Source organism: Electrona antarctica (assembly GCF_951216825.1).
Source record: "Electrona antarctica genome assembly, chromosome: 11".
Taxonomy (NCBI): Eukaryota; Metazoa; Chordata; class Actinopteri; order Myctophiformes; family Myctophidae; genus Electrona; species Electrona antarctica.
This window is the reverse complement of record NC_136792.1, coordinates 10,463,665-10,487,011: the sequence shown is the minus strand read 5'-3', so window position 1 is coordinate 10,487,011 and position 23,347 is coordinate 10,463,665. Positions and strand designations below refer to the sequence as shown.

The 23,347-nt window shown below is 46.4% G+C and overlaps 1 protein-coding gene across 5 annotated transcripts; it reads right to left on the bottom strand.

Moving 5' to 3' along the window:
* Positions 1–1,269: 1,269 nt before the first annotated feature.
* Positions 1,270–22,215, bottom strand: bicra (BRD4 interacting chromatin remodeling complex associated protein). 5 transcript variants are annotated; one of them, XM_079514497.1, is made up of 15 exons: positions 22,099–22,215; positions 18,732–18,777; positions 18,558–18,603; positions 17,881–17,946; positions 15,508–17,574; positions 15,046–15,237; positions 11,810–12,460; positions 10,359–10,659; positions 10,175–10,272; positions 8,496–8,612; positions 8,321–8,364; positions 7,984–8,132; positions 7,233–7,327; positions 5,927–6,032; positions 1,270–4,286 (listed from the first exon to the last, which is right to left on the bottom strand). In XM_079514497.1, the coding sequence occupies exons 2-15, from the start codon at positions 18,770–18,772 to the stop codon at positions 2,542–2,544; spliced, it is 5,718 nt and encodes a 1,905-aa protein (XP_079370623.1). In that variant the 5' UTR covers positions 18,773–18,777; positions 22,099–22,215; the 3' UTR covers positions 1,270–2,541. The 5 variants fall into 5 exon arrangements, with proteins under 5 accessions (XP_079370623.1, XP_079370624.1, XP_079370625.1 ...); XM_079514498.1 differs by having other exon boundaries at positions 5,927–6,029; XM_079514499.1 differs by lacking the exon at positions 17,881–17,946 and having other exon boundaries at positions 18,552–18,603; positions 22,099–22,214.
* Positions 22,216–23,347: the final 1,132 nt, after the last annotated feature.

Genomic DNA, 23,347 nt, shown 5'->3' with positions numbered 1-23,347 from the left:
TTATACTGTACAGAATGTAACACGAACGCTACTATTCCGAAGACCCCTCAGGTACATATTTAAACTATTTTCAGCAATGGTATAATAATTGATTTGGTGGGTAGATCTTGCCGAGCTGGTCATTTTGAAAGTAGCTCTCAAGTCAAAAAGTGTGGGCACCCCTGATCTAGCCCTTCCCTGAGGCCAAACTTTCAACTTGGCGTTATCTCAAAATCGAATGCGTTGATTGCCACTAAAGTTGCATTCATGCTTGCTTGGAGATGAACTCTATTTGAGTGACCCCATGACCTGTCCTCTAGCACCACCCTCAGGCCAAAATTACATCTTTTCAAACTAAATATCATGATCTAATAGGCAGATTCCAGGATGAACCCTACCGATGTTGGCGACACCACAGCTTTTCCTCTTGTGCCACCCTTTGGCCAATTTCTAGCCAGGCTTTTAGCCAATTTCCAATTAGATGTAAAGAGCAGCACAGACAGGCTTAAAAAGTGCCAAAAGCAGGCGGTCACTTTTGATTATCATGGAGGATTCTTTATGTGCCCAATAATTAATCTTAGTTAAAGGTGGGAAAGCCCTAAAAAATACATAGATCATGTGAAACGGACATTTGAAACCCATGATAAAAGTCACACTTGGGGGCGGGGGTATTTACCAGTATTAGGGATAGCAATATAGGGTTGATTTCGTCGACTAAAACTAAGGCGAAAAACTATACCTTTTTTCACTGACGAAAACTACATGGAAACTAGATGAAAACTAAACTATGAAGACTAAAACTAAGACTAAATATACTGACAATTTCGTCAACAAATAAAAAAGACAAAAATGTTAGGGACTAGTGGACAAGAGATCCAGTATAAGTAAAAGAAAAGTCATTTTACAATTGGTTGCATGCTGAAAATAGCAGATCTACAAGCTCACAATGCGTCGCGCTGCGACACGTTGTGTGCATATACTGGTGGGAACATTCGGCCAAAAAAGAGACGTGTTACAAGCTTGTAGACAGGCTATATTCTGTGATTTTTTCTGTGAGTGCAAAACCAGGAAGGGGCCTAGTATAGAGCCCTGGGGGACTCCACTCAACTTAAGTACTATATAGGTATTGCGGTAGTCGACCTTTCCTTCTCGTCTCCCATTCTCATAGCTTCTTGTCCAACACCTCCGTCATCATTACTCATCCTCTGGTATGTACAGCCATGACAGGAGAAAAGGTCTTTCAAAAACCCACCGCATGCCACCGACATGAAACACTGAGGGAAGACCTGGTGCATGTTTTTTCATAAAAGAAGCAAGGTTTAATTTACAGTTTTTACTAAATGTACATTTCTTTTTAAAAAGTGTCATTATACACAATAAATACAATACAAAATTAATCTGTAATACTATACTTCAAATTCTCTTACGGTCTTTTTTTTTTTTGTACATTATTATTGTCCATCATCATCATCATCATCATCCCTCCACATATGATGCTCTTGCTGTGTTTTGTTTGAATTGTCCCGTCAGGCGTAGGAGCGAGAGCGGTGGGGGTGGGGGTGGTGGGGGTTGAGGGGGGAGACAGAGACAGAAAACAAACTGAGGAAATTAAAAGAGTGAGAATGAAAGGGTGGGAAAACATAGACATTTAACAGACAGGCCTGCCCCCTGCTGACTGAAACTAAGAAGTCCAGTGCAGCCTTTGTTCCCAGCCAAACGGTTAGGTAAATGGATTTAGGTTTGTGTGTGGGGATTAAAACATTGACCTGGGGAAGAGAAAAAAATATATAATTTGACATTTCAAAAGAATTTCATCGTTACATTTTCATTTACACCGTTGGTGTTACAGTAACATTACAGCTCCAGCGATCAGCCACACCATAAAACCCCCCCACAAAAAGAAAAGCCCAGTTTTGATACTAAAATAATGAATGCAACATGTACGTGACATGTTGATACGAAAAATCATTTGTCACTCTGGGCATTATTAGCTGTGAAAACCTTGTGAAAGGGGGGAGATGTGGGGGACCTCTTGCCCTGTTCTTCAGAGCTGCCAGGGGGGAGAGGGGGCCGTCTGATGTGGAGCAACTGGCATTCAAGACCACCATAGGAATGTACGAATACAGGGGCGTAAAAAGGAAACAATATGAAACAAAGAGTGAAAAATGAAAAGAAATGGCAATGTCAAGCTCAGACAAAAATCATCTCGTTACCCAATGGCAGACGAGAGAACACCATTACTCAACCACGGCGGTTACTGTCCCGCAGATGCAAGGCCGCCAGGCGAGCCTCCCTGTCCCTTCACCCACCTGGGAGCGTGAAATTTGAGCTGTAAATGACAAGGAAATGCCTGGACAATTCAATATGGACAAACAAAAGCCAACACAGCTTGGCAGAGTAGTACAGTGATACTGTTTTCACAGTGTCCCTCCCTGTTGCCCCTACACACACACACACACACACACACACGCACACACGCACGCACGCACACACACACAACTCTCTACGTCTGTCTCTCAGTCCCCTTTAGCAGTCAGTCCATTCATGGGGGCTGAGGGGCTGTTATCTACCATGAGTCTGTGGCACCAGGCTGCCATTATGTCCGCGACCACCCACCTGAGGGTGCTGGGCCAGGGAGGAGGATGAGGAGGAAGAGGGGGGTGGGATGGTGGGTCTGTGGGACGAGGCGGCCGAGCCTCCGGGGCGTTGGCTTTGGTGCTGGTGGGGCAGCCTGCCGCCGGCCCCCTTGAGGTGACGGCCCGAGGGCCCCTGCTGTAGGTTGAGGATGCTGTCGATGGCGCACTGCAGATGCTCGTTCAGAGAGTCATCGGGGGGGCTGCCGCTGGAGAAGCTGGCGTTGTCCATGTCGGGGGAGTCCGACTTGCAGCGTTTGGCGGGCAGCGAGGAGGAGTCCCGCGTGCGGGACGGCTCCGGGGAGGGAGGCCCCGGTGCATGCTGGTCCATTCTAAACGTTCCGCCAGCCCTCTGCCGGTGTTTCGCGCCAGCTCGCTTATATCGACTAATATCCGTCTCTTTGTCCGTTTGTGTCTCCTTCCCCTTGTCCTCCTCATCTCCGTCAGCTAGCTGAGGGAGGTGATGGTGTGTCGATTTGAGGCTGCGGTTGAACACATCGTCTACCTTGTCCAGGCCCTGCACGGTGTTACCTAGCCTGCCGCCACTGTCCAGGCCAGGCTCCGCGTCCCTGCTCCTCTTCTCCACCTTCACACTGGCTATCACCGTCCGCTCTAAGGGGGGGGAGGAGGCCTCGCGTTTGGGGGGAGAGGGCGTGGGTCTGGGGTAGGGCAGGCTCTCGTCCCCTCCTCCGCCGGGCACGCCAGGTCGGACTCGGGGGCTGACGTTTGCCCTGTACGTCTTACGGAGGGGGAGGCGACAAGTAGTCTGGGAGGGCGTGGAGGTGGAGGCGGGGTTGTGCTTGACTCCGCCTGGTTCGTGGTGCTCTAGCGTGCCGTTCATTTGAGTGGAGGAGGAAGACGAGGACGACGTGGAGGTGTGGGACGAAGAGGACGATGAGGCTGCGCTGGGGACAGCGCTGCCTCTCTGCGGCGGCGGAGGAGGAGGAGGTTCGGACTGAGTGGTTGCTGTGCTGGCGGCTGACGACGGGGCCGCCACACTCGCCGGAGACTGAGTTCTGATAACGGAAGCCACGGGAGGCGGCGGCAGCAGCCGCGGCCTTGGGGGCGGCACGTTGCTCTGGGGCGGCGGGGGCTGGGCGTTGTGTTGTTGAGGCTGCGGCGTGTGGACTGGGTCCAAGGCGGTGTTATGGACCACCTTTCCGAAGCCCGTCTGGTCCTGTTTGATCTTCAGCTTGAGGCCGATGCGTCGACGGGCCTCGTAGGTCTTCATGGGCGGCTTGCTGGTTCGCTGTGGGAGGGCGTCGTCGTCGTCCACTGACCGCGAGGGAAAGCCGGCGGACGACGACGAGAAGGTCGCCGAAGCCGGAGGGGCACGGCCAAAGGAGGAGGAGGCTTGGCTGGCGGCGGCGGGTTGGGCCACTGGCCTGCTCCCTGTGACTGGAGGACAGCTACTCGACCAGGACACAGACGCCGATCCACCGCCCTGCTTTATGACCAGCTTGGTAGAGGGGAAGGCTGCCGGTGCGGGCGTCGGTGCAGGTGCTGCGGCAGGGGTCGGAGCAACACTCAGGACAGGGACGGGGGCAGCCGTGGGCGGCGCGTCAGGGGCTGCCGCGACCCTGACGCTCGCCAAGCTAGGTTCAGCGAGGGAAGGCGGTTGCTGAGACGAGGCGGCTACACTGCCCAACATCCGTGCATTCGCCACGTATTCCTCTGCAATCAGAGAGGGAGGGATGTGTATTAGTCAATGTTGGTACTAGTGAATATCTGTATCAGCCAATTATTGTCATACTGCCAGCTGTGTCCACTGGACACATATTTCCTGATACGTGTCCACTGGACACATATTTCCTGATACGTGTCCACTGGACACATATTTCCTGATACGTGTCCACTGGACACATATTTCCTGATACACGGGATGCACCTTTAACCATGATTTGATTGGTTTTGACATAAAGTCTAGCCCCGGACCTCCGGTCCTGGGTCGCGACCCCTAGGAGGGTCGCCAAATTATTTTGAGGGGTGCCCAAATTATTTTCCAAACCCCCCCCCAAAAAACCTTTTTTTTGCAACTGAATTGCTGGAAAATTGAAATTAAGAATTTACATACAGTAGCACACACTAGAGCTCTTCACCGGGTCCCCCGACTCCGAAAATACCCGAGTTGACCCGAGACCCGCTCGGGTCGGAGTCGTGTTTTATCGTAATCTCTCGGGCCGGGTCGGAATCGGACGTATCCCCCTCGGATCTCGGGTCTGTCAATCATTATGTGTAATGTCCGAGTGGATCCGAGAAGACCCGTAGGCTACTGTGTGTGTGATCTGTCTGTGCTTTTTTGTGTGTGATTTTCTGTGTGATTGTGTGCCAGTCTGACTGTAGGCTATACTAAAGTGTGATAATTTAGGCTGACCTGGGATCAGGTTAGTGTTGCAGTGACATGAACGGCTGTGTTACGTGTGATGATTATGCTGGTTTAGGATCAGCAGCGCAAGACTTACCACACAATTCAAGCCCCGTCCTGCATGGTTTTGCCTTGCGCTGATTTGAATGAAAAAATTATACTTTATATCACGATCACGGATCCCGACAACAGTGCTGACCTCAACGAGGTGAAAGCAAACTAGCAAAGCTCAAATCAAATGAATATAAGAAGGTTTAAACTAGAGCAACCATGACAACTCTCCTGTGTATCCTATTCCCCACACGTGGACGGTGGATAAAGAAGAGAGAAAAGTAGGCTAGGAGCTGTTTATAAGTGCATTGAGTGCCTTGTTAATATTCCATTCAGCCAAGATCGGTACATGATCTGCTAAAACTCTGATGATTGTGTGTAAAAAACAAATGATCCGTTTGGTTATGTAATTTTAAATGCATGCGCACTGAGGAGACGAGAAGAGACGAGACTCTTTTCTCTCTCTCACCCTCTACTGCAGCGCGCAGCCTGGAACCTCTCTCTCTGTCTGTGTCTCTCTCACGCTTTAATCATAAAATGGTAATTGATCAATACGTTATATTATTTCTAATTTCTATATAGTCCATATGTATGTCTGCCTGGCTGGGTCGGGTCTCTCAGAATTTCGGAAATAATCGGATCTCGGACGGACGTGGCGCCGCAATTTGAAAGAAATCTCGGAATCGGACGAAATTGTCACGGATCCATTCAGGTTTGGTTTAACTATTTGAAGCGAGACATGGTCAAAGCATTTCTGGGGGTCCCCAGACAAAAACGTTGAGAACCCCTGCTCTAGGGGGTGAGACAACAATCCCAGTTTCATTTATCCAAACTCCCAGTGACTATTTCTGTAACTCATAGCGAGTTTGTCCAATAAATCCAGTCCAGTTCTGCTCACCTGGTCTCTCCTTGGCCAGTATCCTATCCTGGCCCAGAGCGATCTTCTCTTCCTGAATGAACATGCGGTCGATCATCACCATCTCTGCCGAAGGACCCATTCTCTGCTCGGGTTCAAACATCACACACTGTTAGTGCTGGCCCGTATGACGTATGAGTCATTAACCCATTTTGACCTGAGATCAGATTCTAAAAATGTCTTCTACATCCTGACAGTTTTCTGAAAAAGCTATGTTTCTATGTCAGTCGTTCTTAGATTTTTCAAAAATAGCAGACCTACAAGCTCATAGCGCGCCACTCGGTGGCGCGCTATGAGCTTGTAGATCTGCTATTTTCCAATAGCTAAAGCATAACATAATGCTAACACCAAAAGGGGTTCCCGCCCAAAATGGGATAAACTACAACACGGGTCTTCATTTTGTTTATGGATGTTCTAAATAATAACTGTAAAAGAAATATCAGAATATGCTTATTGGTTAATTAAAGGTATATTCAGTGATTTGACTTAATCTAAATATCACTTATTTTTTCTTTTTTTCTGGATAATCCTCCCTACTATAGAGTGTGCTGACCATATAAGGAGTTCCTCCCTGTCCCCAGTGAGCCCCTGGGGTAAAAAACCCTAGTTTCAGTTTTGGTGGCAAAGCCTTCATCCAATCAGGATGAGAGGGGCCTTCCTCCAATCATGATCGAGTGGGGGCAGGCCTTGGTGCACATGCTGTTGGCCTGTTGCACTTCCCCCCACTGTAGAGCGTGCATGTGCACATTTTGTTACCGGGGCGGACTGGGTGGTTTTCCAAATCACTCAAATCACTGAATGCTCCTTTAACAAAATTACAAATACGCATTTTCAGACTGTGAGGTGAACTGGTTCAGAGAGCAAGAGAAAATAAAAAAGGCGAAAAGTGCAGCTCGATTTGAAAGGACGATGACAGAGTTGCATGTAGACTTAAAAAATAAATATTATGCTAAATCACTTAAAATATAAATCACCCATGCGTCCAAGAAATCCATTATGCACAGATGGCCCTAATGGTCATTATTTGGAATCAACATATAATCGATATATATCGTATTGTGGTCTCTGTATCGTGATAAATATCTATCGAGAGGTTTTGAATCCCGGACCCCCTTTGCTGAATTCATTGTCAAATATATGAGACTGTATGTTCTTCCATGCATGTTACCTATAAACTATCGAAGAACTTTGTATATTGCACAGCACGACAACCTTACAGTTTGAAATCTAATGGGGAAAGGAAAATACAAAAAAAATGGTACAAAAGGTATTTGTGTCATAAATTTACCTTGGATTCTGAAAAGAGCAGTTGGCGATATTTATCCAGCATGGCCTGCGTCCTCTTCAACAGCTGACAGGAGACACTCTCAAACTCACTGTCCACTGGACACAATGGGAAAAGAGAAATATGAATGAACACGGGTCTCCTTCACTGTTCAAAGTTGCAATTCTCGCTCATCACCAGAGTAGGAAGACCACCTCCAAGATGTGCTGTTATATTTTTTTACTTTCTACCATACACATTGGTTACAATACAACGTATGGCAAAACAAAAGGCATTCATTAAAGGATCTGGATTGCAGCTTTAAAAGGATTGCAGCTCACACATAAATGACAGCTCACACATAAATGAACACCAACACAATATAGATCACATAACAGTACTTTTTATTTTTTTTACAAAAAGAATATACATTCCTGTTGATTTTACTATTTTTATTAGGAAGAGAACCCGGACTGGATCCGTGGATCCCGGTCCAGATACAAATACAAATAGTAAAATCAACACAAAGATGGCAATGGAGCAACCATGTTTTATTTCTTTCTTGCTCCACCTTTGGAGTTACATCATGGCAAGCCAACTTCACAACCCTCTACAAAATTGTTCTTGCCCTTTAAAGGAGGAGGAGGAGGAGGAGGTTAGGTTTAGGGTGAGGGTTTGAGATTGTAGTTGTAGTTGTAGGACTAATGACTGGTCTAACCAATGACTAGTCTAAACCAAAAACCGTCTAAACTAAGCACTGCACCCAGTTCTTTACCTCTTTGATAGTCTTGAGGTGAGTTGGCAGTGCCCTGGTACAGGTGGTAAGGCAGCAGTCTGTGCATTGTATCCTCAAAAGAGTAGAACGGAGCGACGTAGTTTGGGTGAAGTACTGAGCCCTGCTGTTTCCTCAGCTGCTCCAGCATCCTGAAAGCATGTCCAACAACAACAACAAAAGAGTAGGAGACTGTTAATGGATAATGGCATGAAGAACTATTATATCATATTTATATCAAAAACTTAGCTCCATTGCCACAGCTGCTCTATGATGTCTAAAAGCTCTGTAGTATTGCTTTGATGTACATGGTTCATTAAAATGACCAACGTATACACACCTTGCCTCTTTACTGGGCTCCGCACTGAAAGGCATCTTCAATGTCTGTGATGTGAGCCAAAGATATCATGGTTCAGTTCAGTCCAGCGTTAAAAGAGTGACATTTATGTAGGATTTTCAAAACATGCACGGAGGACACTGCAGAGAAACAAGGGTGCACGGGAAAATACCCATACCTGTGTTTGTAGTACTGGGGCAGGGGGCTGCAGAGCGGCCATTTGTGTGCCCAAACTGCCCATCACCTGGATCTGCACCCCTCCGACTGAACTGATCACCCCTGGCTTTGGCTGGCCCTGTGGGGACAGACATGGTGCAAGAGACTTGAATCCAGACTGCATTCTTGTGTCATTTTAGTTGACCTCTACCAGGTCTTGGCAATAGACAACACGCAACTTAACAATTGATGAGAGCAAACTACAGGATTAACAGTCACGTCTCTCTCAGGCCAATAGATAAATACGATGCACTCAGTCAAACACTGACTACATATGCTGGGGGAGTGTTCGCATGGCAAGACACAAAATTGAGGGCGCGGAAATATTTTACTAGTTAGCTACATTTATCTGTGTATCTGAGTTGTGCATTTGCTGATATTATCTATGGCAGCAAGGTATACTATTAAGGATGTACGGGAATGAAAACACGTCGGTGTGGTTTCATTTCATAGAGCCTGCTGCCTGCTGAAGCACTTTCAACTTTCTTCCCCGTTTGCGCTGCAGTAATGTGGTCCTAGATCAGCCTAAATCCTCATGCGAGTTACACAGCACTTAATGCGTTTATCTCCTAAACAGTGCTGAGTACATGTCTCATTGGATCCACTCGGGCATTAACACATAATGACAAACAGACCCGGGGTAATAATAGAATCTTAACCAACCCGGATTTAAATAATAAAACAGGGACCCGATCTTGTACAGTCGAGGATATTATACAAGCGCCGTGGCGGTCAATGACAGCGATAGTAGTGGAAAGTGATAGAAGAACTTGGTGAAACATGGCACATTTCAGGCAACTGACTTCCTTGGAATCATAAAACAGTAAACATGAACAAAACAAAAAAAAGCTTGTTAGGTACCAGGTTAACTTAACTTATATTCTTTCAGAGCGAACGTTTTTTAACTACAATCTTTGCTTCTGGGGGGTCCCTGGAACAACATATTTTCAGATGGGGGTCGGTGGCCAAATACATATAATTCTAGGGGTCCTTGACATGAAATAGTTTGAGAACCACTGACATAGAAAAACATAGGGTTTTCAAGAAAACTATCAGGATTTAGAAGACATTTGTAGAATCGGCCTCAGTCCAAAATGGGTTAAACTGTAGTATGACGGTGACGTGTATCAAGAGCAGATCTACAATCCTACACCGCACGTAGGTAGGCAGGTAGTTTGTGGGTTTAAGCTTGTAGATCTATTCATAGCGTACGTACAGGATCACTCGTCCTTTCAGACTACTAATTGTTCTTTTAGGTAAGCGACTCTCCTGCACGATGAAGTAGATATTATGCTTTTTAGGAAACTATAAACTCAGGAACCGTGCATCTGTCATAGAGCAGTGGTGCGCTACAGTAAAGAGGTGTAACCAACTAACCATCCTAACCCTTTAAATATTGATTATCTGCTAATACAGAAAACTGATAGATAATGCACTTGCACATTAAGGTTACCAACTTTATTGCAATATGGGATTGATGAAGGAAGTTAAGACGATGTTATTTTATACATACGTTGCGAACAGCTTTTAAATCTTCCATTTCGAATATTTTTGAAAAAAGGTTTTTGCCAAAGTGACAAGGCCCAAAGCAGGGACAAAATGTTGAAAGTAGTTAACATCATATTGTGTGACATAACCCACCTGTACAGGCTGTGTAAGGCTAGCGGGGGTGACAGTCTGGTTCAACATTGTTCCAATGGGTCCTTGGACACCAGAGAATAACTGTAGGTCACTTGACGCTAGAACAAGAAGGAGCAGATCATTGCAGGTAATTAATACGCGTAGGAAATTAATTGGTACTTATAAGTAATAGACTACAAATTACCTGTCACAGGAGTCTTGACCAGCACCGAGGTCTGCTGCAACACTGGGGGAAGTTGAGTGGGTGCACCTGCGCTGGCCGACTGTAATATCACTTTTTCAAGGGGTACATCTAGCTGGGAACTTAAATGACTTGTGGACAGAGGTGGTAGAGCCAGAGCCTGAGGCTGGGAGTGAGGTTGCGACTGAGGCTGAGGTTGAGGCTGAGGTTGGGGTTGGGACTGCGGCTGTGCAAGAGGTTGAGGCTGAGGCTGGACTTGTTGCAGGACTTGTTGCTTGACCTGCAAGAGAATGCCTTGCTGGACCTGCAAGAAAACCATGATGGAAGAGGAGTTGTTCAAGATGTTTGACAGGTAATCCACAGGGTAGAAAAGTAGAATATAAAAGTGATTGGCCAGCGTCGGTACACATCTAGTCACAGGTTTTGAAATATAGCGTACATAAACAGGTAATCTTTCCACTAATGCAGTTATTTTTAGATTGATACTGCTGCTGCTACCCACTCAGTATCAATTTGACCAGCATGAAACCTGAATTTTATTTATTTATTCTGTTCATTTCCAGAAGCGTTAGCCCGCTCTGACTCTCGTCCGCGATTGTCTCCCTCCATGTTTGTTATGCATTGGCAGCATAGATTAGCAGCGTGTCTGGGCGTCGTGACATAAAATACTGCCGTAACGCTTGTTTTGCGACATGCCGATATAAACAATAGCGCTTCATATTAACTGGTTCAGTCCACCCGACGTTCCCACACGTCATAAGCAATCCAATCGACGGGTTGCAGTAGCGCATCTAGGACTGGGTTGGACTCCAAGGCCACCGTACGCTTCGCTCTTCGTTCATGCGTGGTCCAGTCACTTCCTAGTTTAACGCTTCAGAAAGAAAGCCTCGTCTCTCCTAATCCAGGGAGCTCTCCGTGGTTTTGATCTGGTGGATATATTAAGCTCTTCATTTCTGACTTCTCAATTGCCTATCGTTCAAAATATGAACGCGATGGATTATTTAGCGATAATATTGAAACAAGAGAAATATCTCCGTTTTTTTCTGGAACAGAAGGGGGCTTTACAGAGTAAAGGCGGCCATGTCTTCCCGGCACCCCAGAGCTTCTATTTTGAAGGAATCCCGGTGCTGGTTGTGTTAAACGATAGACATTTTCTATCGTCCACATGACATATATCGTCATATCGCACAGCCCTAGTCTGTAATGAATGAAAACCAATCTTACCAACGTCTTCAAACAAACTACAAGCTCATAGCTTGTAGGTCCGCTATTTTAGAAACATCGTGAAAATCTTTGAATATATATTCTTTCAGAGTGAACGTTTTTAACTCAAATCTTTGCTTCTGGGGGGTCACTGTAACAACATTTTTCCCAATGGGGGTCGGTGGCCAAATACATATATTTTTGGGGGTCCTTGACATGAAAATCTTAAAATGAACATGCGTGTCAAATACCTGGTGTAACTTGTCCAGCAGCTGTTTCTGTTGAGGCGAGGGCTGGGCGATGGTGGACAGTGTCTGAATCTGAGCCCCAACCAGCTGTAGGTGGTGCTGCTGCTCTGCCGTCATGCTCTGCAGGGAGAGCTGGCCTTTCACCAGTGTGCCAATGGGGGGACTGGGGGTGAGTGTGGCGAATTGGTGCTGTGTGGGGGTGAGTGAGACAAACTGGTGCTGTGTGGGTGGCACCGGAGGAGGTTTAGGGGAGCGCGAGGCGGGAGGGACGTCTGGCTGAAAAGGCGAGAGTTGAGGGGGCGGCCGTACCTGGGATAAGAGCTGGACTTGAACGTTAGCCGGCTGGGACTGTGTCTGCTGGGGCTGGCTCTGGGGGGCCGGCTGCGGGGACCCGGGGATTTGGTTGTGTACAATGAAGAAGGGGGGTTGCGACGTGGGTGTGCAAGAGCGCGAGGGAGTTTGAGACTGCGGTTGGGGCTGCGAGGGGGGCCGAGACTGCTGTTGGTGGTGGTGGGGGGACTGGATCTGCTGGCCCAGGATCAGCGGAGACTGTGAAGGCTGCGGACTGTCCGCCAGCGGAGGTGCCGTGGCGTGGGAGGCAAGGGCCGGCGACATGCTCTGGATCTTCAGCTGTTGATGTGCGCCCGAGGGAAACTGAAGGAATTAAGCCACAACATCATAACAGTTAAAACCATGAGGACATTTTTTTACGTTAATTAAGAGGAAACAAAGTCAGTGAGACACAACAGAAACATCAAAGCAAAAATAGAATATCGAAACAAAAGTCAATCACACAATAGTCCTGCATGCACAAATAAGAGAAAGAACTACATGGACACTCAAAAGTGATTGACAACAACAACAAAACTGCACAGATGTCACAAAACAATACAGAAGCAAAGTACTGAACCTTACAAAATAGCAGCTGCTAATATAAATGTGTCACTCAGAGAACAGAAGCCAAATGATTTTGACCAACGCGTGAAGACAATTATCATTATTTATTTGTTTCTCATTTTAAACTGAATAATCATCATTTGTTGAGCCCCAAAGGAAACAGCTGACACAAGCAAAGAGGTCAAGGTCTGCAGGTCTGTGATGGTAAAGTTTAGGGTGATCTGAAGATTTCAGGGCAGAGGGGGGAAAGCGGGTGATTTGGTTTGCTGAGATTGTGTTACACTGATCACGGGTAGTTACTGAGTGGGGAGGGAGGGGTGTGGGGTAAGGGAACTGAAAGCAAAGTGTATAGCCAAGGAGTCTAAACAAGCGTGGATTAGTTCCCAATGTATCAGCCACTGGTGCCTGATGCAGTTAATGACAATGAGTCAACTGGACATGATCACACAGCTAGGTGGTCAACAGATGATTGAGTTGTACTATTGGATGGATCTTTTACAACATAAGCATGTTTCAGTAAATATTCTCACGAAACACAGCTTTGAATGAAACAATATGCAAAAAACCAAATTAGTGAAAAGAACTCAAGTTGAACTTTGGTTTAGAAGAACATAGTGGAGACAAAGTTTCATGAATGAATGCCATGGGTCGCATATACCGTAGGTAGACGTTCAAAATATGACATTAGACAACATTTAATGCACAAAGAAGGAAATAAATGAGCATGCTTACACAAATAATAGACACACAAAAAAGGTGCAAAACAAATCAGAGGGAATTTATGAGCTTAGATGGAAACACCCTTTTTGCAAAAATATATATGTTATGACGTTTAGAAGATTTAGAACACTTTCCTGGGGGTCTGTGTGTGTAATATGTGGTTTTAGATATTTTACATTTTAGCAGTGAGCCCACTGCCCAGTGTCTCTTATGTCATGGACACTGGGCGCACTTCCTTTCCGGACAACAATTCCCATAATCTTTTGATGCACTCCTCCTCCTTGTGGACAGGGAGAGGGCTGTCTTACTGAGACAACATGTAGTCCAAGGAAGCTTAGAGAAGGAAAGGAAATGGTCACGTGACTGGCTGCGCCATGACACTTTCACGGACACTTTCATGGGAGCCAAAACTCGCACCGGAAGTTCAATGAATACATGGCAGTGAATGGAGCCGGCTGGACCAGCTCATAACAAACATTATTTCTGAACAATTGAGACCTTAGTCACATAAATCGGTTCAGGAATATAAAAGAAGACATTTCACAGGTTGTTTTCTAATCACTTACTTTTCGATGTGCACAGAGAGCACAGTATATCATTTTATTTGATGATCCTAAACAGCAGCAGGTATCGTTTCTGGTTCGGAGGTATCGCGAGATTTGGCTGCCAGATAGGAAACGGTGGGAAGTCTCGCAATACTTGGTAATATGTTCAAAAAGGTACTTTGTGCTCTTTAGATACGATACCTCTATGAAATTACAGTGTACACATCGAAAAGCAACACAGGAGACAATATGTGACATGTCTTCCGTTCATTTCCAGAAGCGATTACTTTACAAAAGGTCTCAGTCATTCAGAAATAGACTCAAATAGTGTTTGTAGGGGCGGCGGTGGCTCAGGGGTAGAGTGGCTGGATGGTAACCGCAAGGTTGCCAGTTCGAACCCGGGCTCCCCCAGAGTTAGTGTCGAAGTGTCCTTGAGCAAGACACTGAATCCCTAATTGCTCCTGATGTGCTGGTCGGTGCCTTCCATGGTTTCCGCCGCCATCGGTGTATGAATGTGCGTGTGAATGGGTGAATGTAATGCACAATCTATGTAAAGGGCCTTGGACAAAGGCGCTATATAAATGCACCATTTACCATTTTGTTCACTGAGCTCTCATTGACTCCAGTGCATTCTGCCAAACTTCCCGGGTGTAGTTTGGTTCCCATGAAAGAATCCACGAAAATGTCATGGCGCAGCCTGCAGTCACGTGACCATGTCCTTTCCTTCTCTAAGCTTCCTTGATGTAGTCCAGGAAGGAAGTGAGCCCAGTGTCCATGACATCAGAGACACTGGGCTCACTGCTAAAATATCCAAAACCACATATTACACACAAAGACCCCCAGGGAAGTGTTCTAAATCTTCTAAACGTCATAACATATAATATATGTTTTTTGCAAAAAGGATGAAGTTTCCCTTTAAGGATTAACATAATTGTAAGGCAATGTGGAGAGTGAATGCAAAGCACACAGTCGAGGGAGAAGGAAAGAGGAGATATCGGGAATGAACGATGTCCTAACGCAGTGGCGGCAGTGGCAGCAACAAGTGGGCGGGGCTTAGCGTAAAGGGGCTTTTTCTACCTGCTTTACCACAGCTGCCACGTGGGAGGGGCCAGGGGAGAGGAGGGTGGGGCTCTGACCCACCCGAGTGTCAGCTAATTGGCTGTCATGGACCGAGGGTGCCGGACCAGTGACGCTGTTGCCGCTGACGATAACAGACGCCGGTACACCCACAGAGGGGGTGGAGTCATTCTCTGTTTGGTGCTGCGGCTCCTGACATGAGTACATTAACCAATTCAGGAGTCAGGACGAGGGACGGAGGGGGGGTGGGGGGATGGGGGACGGAGGGGGGTTGGAGGCAAGGGGGGGGGGGGGGGGGGGGGGGGGGGGGGGGGGGGGGGGGAGTACAATTGTAAACCAGAGAGGTCAGACCAACATCACTCCGTGCAGTTTCTTTTTCCATTTTTTAAAACATTTTTTTTTATTAGTGAATGTTAAAACTGTAAAACAACCCAACAACATGCAGGAAGCAGACTTACATACCTGTTGCAGGAACATCTGCAGAGACTCCTGGCTCAGTATCATGCTGGAACCGGCCTGGTTGGTGAACAGCACTCTGCCCGGGCTGTGCTGGGCCAGTCCCATCGCCGTCATGGTGGACGAGGTGGTGGACACGGTCATGGACGGAGAGGAGGCGGGGATGGGGCCCGCCGCCGTGGACACAGAGGCAGCCGGCTGCATCGTGAGGATGGACGTCTGCTGCGGCAAGTGCTGCTGGCCGGGTCCGTGAGCCGCCTGGTCCGTCGTGCTCCCCAACACCATGACGCTGTCGCCGGGCTGGCCCTGGGCCATGGCCGCCGCTCCGGTGCTGCTGCTGCTGGGAACGCCGCCGGCCTGGGGCTGGTGAAGCGCCGGCTGCAGGCTGACCGCCGGGCTCAGACCCTCGACCTGACCCAGCATGGTCAGGGAATTCTGGATGGTGGGCATGCCCTGGATGACGGTCTGGGCGTGGCCCGTGACTGGGTGGCTCTGGGTGGGGTTAGTACCCTGGGCCAGTGTGATGGGCATTTGAAAGAGGGTGTGTGGACCCATTTGGCCCGACTGCAGCTGAATGGGTCCGGAGAGGATGTGGGCCCCGGCGTGACCTTGCGAGGTCAGTACCTGACCCAGGTTGATGTTCTGGTTGCCGGCGAGGATCTGGTTGGCGATTATCTGCCCACCAGGACCCTGGCTTGTTATGATGTGACCCCCAGGGTGCTGGGTCAAGATCTGCCCACCTGCCTGTAACTGAGGCAAGAGAAACTGGTGGTTCTGGCCCTGTAGGGAGGGAATGACAAAGGCCTGTTGGTTGCCTGACTGGTTTAACAAATGCACACTGAGGGGCTTGCCTGAAGGCTGCCCTCCTTGCTGTTTGAACAGAGCCTGTTGGAACTGCTGGCCTTGTGATCCAGCCTGTGTGCTCAGAACCACATTAGAGCCATGCTTGCCTGTGAGGAAGGCTACATTCTGAGCAGCAGAGACAGGGATCTGCTGCAACCCCAGAGACTTGTTGGTGTCGTTCTGCACAGGCTGAGGCTGAGGCGGCTGCTGCTTGAACAGTTTTGGCTGGATGGCTCCACCCTGAGGGGGTTTGGGCTGGATGGGGGTGGGCGTGCGCTGGATGATCACATTCTGCATGATTTGGCCTTGTGTTTGGGGTCCAATGCCTGCACTTATAGGGGTGCTGCCAAAGCCCACAATCCCAGTGGTCGTCGTCATAGTGCCACCGCTACTGCTGTTTGCGCTGCTAACACAAACGGCCGGTCCGTTTAAAGCTGGAGATCCCAGGGTAGCTTTGCCCCCTTGGATCAGAAGTCCTCCTCCAGAGCTAAGAACTGAACCTCCGAGCCCAGCCTGTGTCCCTGCACCCGATACCTCAGGCCCAGGCTGGTGCAGCTGGTAGCCCCCCATGGCTTTGGCCAGAATTGGCTGCCCAGACTGGTTGATAGTCATGACTGTGTTCTGGCCTACAACCTGAATCTGTCCAATACCCAAATGCCCAGACTGACTCCCATTAGGAAGAGCTTGGAGACTTGAAATGGGTTGAAGAGTTACATTTCCCAGGCCAACAGGCTGCATAAATGGCGAAACACTAATAGCCTTGTTCATGACCTGAGGTTGAAGCTGCAGGCCCTGGTGAGCCAACACTGACCCCAGCATGTCGGCTGTGGCATTGGGTGGAGCAGCAGCGGAGCCGGGGCACGATCCGGGGAAGATCGCGGTGGCTCCTCCGACGCCGACTCCTATTCCAACAGCGGTGCCTCCCGTTCCAGACAGGCTGGCGTCGGGCAGCGTCTGGACTGTGATCCCAAAGGAGCCCAGGTCCAGCTCGGCCTCAGCCTCCTGGAGGCTTTGTTCTGTGATGTTGGCCTCGGCCAAGCTCTGCTGCAGGATGTCACACGGCTCGTGATTCGCCCCGATGCCGTTGCTCCCGACCTCGCCGCCGCCAGGGGACCCTCCCAGGCAGATGTCATCGTCCTCCAGGAAGTCCAGGTCCACGCTGACTCTGGGCAGGCCCACCGGCTCGCTGGCCAACAGCTGCACTGGCGGCTGTGCCTCCGGAACATGTCCCTGAAACGCAACGGACGGAGGAGAAAAGTGAAACCATGCAGCCGGGGTCAACAGCAACTTTGATATGGAATGAAGAGAAACGTGGAGCTGCCTGAATGTCAAGAGAGGTCAACACAGCAAGTCACCCCCCCAAAAAAAACACTTTGGAGGGAGAGGAATCACACCATGGCCAATCAATGCTCAAGAGTAGATGCTTGTTAGTGGAAAGGGAGGGGGGGTGGGGGGGTTGGGACTGGGAGGTGCATGCTACATACATGGATGGAAAAACAAAACAGGAGGAAAGGGATTTTGGGGGATGTTACTCACCCCAGCGGTAGAGAAGAACGAGCTGGAGGGGTCACCCGAACCATCCAAAAGGTCGTCAGTGTCCAACTACAGACACACCCACCCAGGATAGGACAGACAGAAACCAAAAGGTACCCAAGACAGCAAAGGGGGGGGGGCACCAGGACAAGAGAAACATACAGGCCGTCAAACAAAGGAGGGTAAAACCAGAAGGATCAGGACACGAACAAGAAAACGTAAAGTAAGAAAGGAACGGGGAGAAATAAGGGGCAGAGGAAGCAAAAAGAACAGGAGTAACACAGAGACGGAGGGAAGCGTTAGTGTTAGCATTTCTCATTTGGTGAATTAGGCTTAATAAGAGGGGATAGGCAAGGCTCAAGTTGAAAATCATAGAGTGCACTCCAAAAGCAAAGACAACCACAGGCAGAGAGAGTCCATGGAACAGTAAGACAAAAATAAAATCAGCAGGGAGGAAGCTCGCAGGAGAGGGGGTGGGGGGGGGGGGTATCAAAGGCTAATCTGTGAGCGATAGGAATGTGTCATGTCAACCCCGGCAGAGCAAAATAATAAAATAAATAAAATAGAAAAACACATGGGACAAAGCCTCCTTCATCGTATTGCATTCACAGGTCAAAGTGTTGTAATATAAATCTCTAAATGGATGCCACATTGTCCAATATGAGATCTCTTACACTCACATGGGTCTCAGATCCATGAAGAAAGTCATTGAGAGCTTCTGGGTCACTGTAAAGACAAAATAATATGTACCATGATTCAGTAGGGTGCCATAAATTATCCCACATGGGAGGGCAAATTAAAGAATCAAAAAATAATGTGACCCGTTACTAGTGTTGGTTTTGACAATGACATACCAAATTACATCTAGCAGGCACCTGCCGTCCTCATCATCCATGACAACTGCAAAAGACAAGCACAGAAAAAACTAAAATGCTGCAAACTTCTTATTCAAGAATGAACCCAAAACTCTGAATAGCACAAAACCCCTGTAATCTGAATAATATCTTAACTACAAAGTAGTTGAATATGCTACCTGCCTAGTAAGTGGGCAGTCTGGGCACCAAGTATATGTACATCGAGCTTTAGAATTATTTTTGATCCAAGAAAGTTCAGGTAAAACAAATTCAACAAAAGCACTTTGACAGGCTATATTCAGTGTTAACACAACTGTAAGATACTTTGATGAATGTGTGTATATTATGCGCAGTATACTGTATGTATACATACGGATCCGTGGGTAAACCAGCTTCACACAGGCAGTGATCTGCTATTTTCAGCATGCAACCAAGTGTAAAATGACTTATACTGGATCTCTTGTCCACTATAGTCCCTTACTAACATTTTAGTCTAGTTTTTATTTGTTGACGAAATTGTCAGTATATTTAGTCTTAGTTTTAGTCATCATAGCTTAGTGTTCATTTAGTTTATCAGTGAAAAAAAAGGTAGTTTAGTTTTAGTCGCCGAAATCAACACTGCCGTGGACCTTTCTGTGGGTCCCATGGACACACTACTGTACTAATTTAGTAAAATAATTTACTTTGCACTTTTGTTTGCATAACTCTTTGCAATTGTCAGATTTAGAGTTGTGTTTATTTCTTTCAGATACATTTTCTACATGAATATAACCATACTATAACCATTTAAGATGAAATGGGTGTTAAATGCTGCAATTTGTAAAAATGACAAAATATGACTCCTAACGTCGTTGAAGTGGGACTCATAAAAAATGTCCATGGGACCCCTCTAAAAGAGTAAGACCACCCCTGGGGCCCGGGACCCATTACATTGAAAACCTATTTACATCACTGCACCGGGATCCACATTTTGTATTGCCAATGCCTTTAAGTCAAGTTGCAGAATATCACAACATTCCTCTATTGAACTTGTTTGTTCCTGATCCTGCCATTTGGGGTCATGAGTAGTTGGTTGTCATGGGGACTGCAATCAATAATCACCTAACTCTTTATTATTAGATTTATTTTCAAACGCTTTTCCAAACTTATCAGTATGCCTCAGTGGACTTGGTTCTGAATTACTCTGAACCAACATGGTTGGCCAAAAGAATGCAATTCAACGTGGATATGAATTGAATTAACCCAAAGTCAGGTCCTTCTCCCGCAGTTTTACGGTAATAACATTAATCATTGGTGCTTTTTTATCCATTACATTCAACAAAAGGTCCAAAGAAGGATTACTGATCCTGATTTCTGATTACTTACTAGAAAATGTTCACGCAAATTTAAAATGGGCATCCTGCACAATCATTTTAGCCTTTGTGTCATTTTAGTGTAGAAGAAAAACCTGAAACTATCCAAATATTTATCAAGATGACTTGTCACTGCCAGTGTCAATAACTGTTAAAATAGAAACAAAAATACAAACAAAGAACCCGATCATCGGAAAGGTGACAAGAATAGATAGGAAAAAAAACAAGGAAAACAGGTAATGTGCCAAATATTCCTAGTAATAATATTAGTGAATATATACTTGCACTCTTAAGAGTTAATGTGTATCGAACTGGGGGTCCTAGAAATTAAAAAGGGGGCTGTAAGTGATATTATTTTGTTAAAATAAGTTTAATAGGGCTATATTCCTGCAGTCATACACTATATACAGTAGAGTGTACACTGTTTGTTCAGCAACCAGCTATTTGGTAACAGAAAATACATGTTCAGGTCGGGATAACAATTTAATCTAATCAAGATAATTCTTAAAGGATAATTGAAAATTGGAGGTAAAGTGAAATTGGAGGTAAAAAAAAGGGAGGGAGAAAGCAATCAGGTTTCATAGGGTATAGTGCCAGGCACTATTGGTGCTTCTAGGATCAGCGATAAACACTGAGGAAACAAGGAGAATCAAGAGCACATACAAAATCAGGAGAGAGTGGGGGAAAAATGACATGTTTTGACCAACTTCTCTTCATCGGGGAAAAGTATGAGTAATTTGGGAGAGATGAAAGGGGGAAAACGAGCAGACAAAATGGAATTGAAACACTAAAATTGAAGAGTATAAATGGGTTCCCTCCCCTGACTGGATGAAAATTGGTGACCCAGAAAATGTATTTTCTGTGTATTAAAGAGCTGGACAGGCTTTGAGACCACTGGTACTGAACAAACTTACAGCACCTTTAAAGCTGAGAATCACTGTTTTAATGCAACAGGCCACATTTGACTGTTGTGAGATCAAGTGGCAGCAGCTTGCTGGGCATCAACAAGCTGGCAAACAAACTGGTTTTAACGGAAACAAAAAAATGAACAAAGACAAACTATCAAATCAAATAGAAAAACAAATAAACAAAAATCTCAAAGAAACCGCGCGTTTCACTCGGCCCGAGGTTTTTGCCCTATTGCTATTTTATACTCCTGATCCTGGTAGTACGGCGGTGTCGCTCGCCGACGAGAACTGATGTTCAAGCAATACAACGCAATAACGCACATCATCGTCGCGATCAAATCAGTTCTTGTCGGCAAGCGCCACCGGACTCAGCAGCAGTAGTAACGCAGGATATGAATGGAATACATTGCAAACTGCTAACAGGCTAACGCTAGCTAATGTTTTCAAATAGCTGCGTGTATATTCGGTCAAATCGTGAGGAGGGGGGAAATAAAGCCACATTACGTAACCAGATACCCAACACAGAGGCCTTTACGATTAATAACGTGCATGATTTCCTCTGCCCGTTTTAGTTACATTTGCTCCCATCTTGGGTTATTATGATTATGTCGTTAGCTCCTTAGCTTGGCTAACTTGGCAAAGCTAGCTAAGCTAAAGCTATCAACAATATTTCAGACGGAACCAGACAAGACAGTGAGTGCCGACAGTTGACATTCAACAACAACAACCGTACGGGACGCAAACAACACGGTTCAGGCCGGACAGGGACGCCTTTTAAACGTGTTCACGCAACGCAAGCGTCTCCACACAGCCATGTCTGTGTGCGTCTCCTTGCAGGAATTCGAGTCAGTGTTGGGATACTGGCTTTGCTGTGGAGCGGTAGATAGGTTGGTTGGCTGGCTGGTTGGTGCTGGTGGTAGTAGTGTTAAGGGTAATGCTTGGGAATTAACGGCCGTTTTAACTCAACGGTCACCGCTGCGCGAGCCACCACAGTTTCCCCACCAAGCGGAGGTTCGCGAGCGCGTTGCAACGCGGTAAACATGCTGCAGCTTTAACGGCGGTTATTCACATTTAAAAGGAGAAATAGCTACATTATAACAAACTCACCCGAGACGATAGAGGTGCAGGCAAGCGCGGGGTCTCCGGAACAGCCTCGCAGGGGCTGTGCTGTGCCAGGACCCCAACCAACTACACAGACTCGAGGAAACAGAAGGCCGTTGCCTTTGCCTGACCAAAAAAAAAACATCAACAAACAAGAGCCTTGTCCAAAGCTGCACTTTGGTTGAAGACGTGTGTTGACCACCCAGCAATGCATTGAATTTAATTTGTTAACCTAACAAACAGTCAAACATAAATGCATGCATGTTCTGCACGTTTTCCTAAATGTCACAAGAAAAACGAGTTGGTTGTTTTTCTTTTATGGACAAAGTTACAAACTGCTATGCTGTTGACCCTTCTTGTTCCACTTATTGATGCTACACTGCAATTATTATTAATAATTGATGACCAGGACATTGATTGATTGATTGAAATATTTATTAACAGTTTGCAGAATTACAGTACATTCCAAGCACAACTCAATAAAAATAACAAAAAAATACATTGCATGGATTACACTTGTTTACAAGAGGGTCCACCTTGTTCATTCAATCAATTTCTGTTCTACGCCCAGGCTTTTCTCATCTGATGGATTGGGGGCCCCTAAGCAAGAGCGTTTGTATGAATTGTGGTCACTACATTAATATTTATTGTCAAATGGCTTAGTTAGTCTTTTTTTTACCTGCATCTGTGGATGTGCGAATATTTCCTTTGAAATAACTTTCCAACAGTCCCACTGAGAACTGAAGGAATAGCCTAAACATTCACTTTGAAGATGTCACAAGAAACAAACTAACCATGATATAATTTAAGTCAGTGTTTAGTGTATCTTAAGCCTGATTTATACCTTGTTATACAACAGCGTCACAAGTTGATTGATTGATTGATTGATTGAAAATTGTATTAACAGTTTGTAGAGTATTAAAGCACAGTTCGAGGAAAGGACAGGACCTGTCAGTCAATATACCTTATAGCAGACAAGGTAAGGTCTGAGAGGATTGAAATAGGCCTACCCAGAAAAGGCACACCCACAATGGCTTGTTTACATTGGGGTCCTCCATGCTTTCCTGTTATTCGACACATTGCAATTTGAAAATAGCTGTTCAACACATTGCATGCATGACACATTGGGAGCTTGTAGAATAGATCAACTATCTATCTGTGCGTCACCATTGTACAATATGGAGCATAAATTAAAATTACGCAATAGTTAAAAGTAAAGTTTATTCTGTTGACAGTGACACAAAATTGTAGGTAT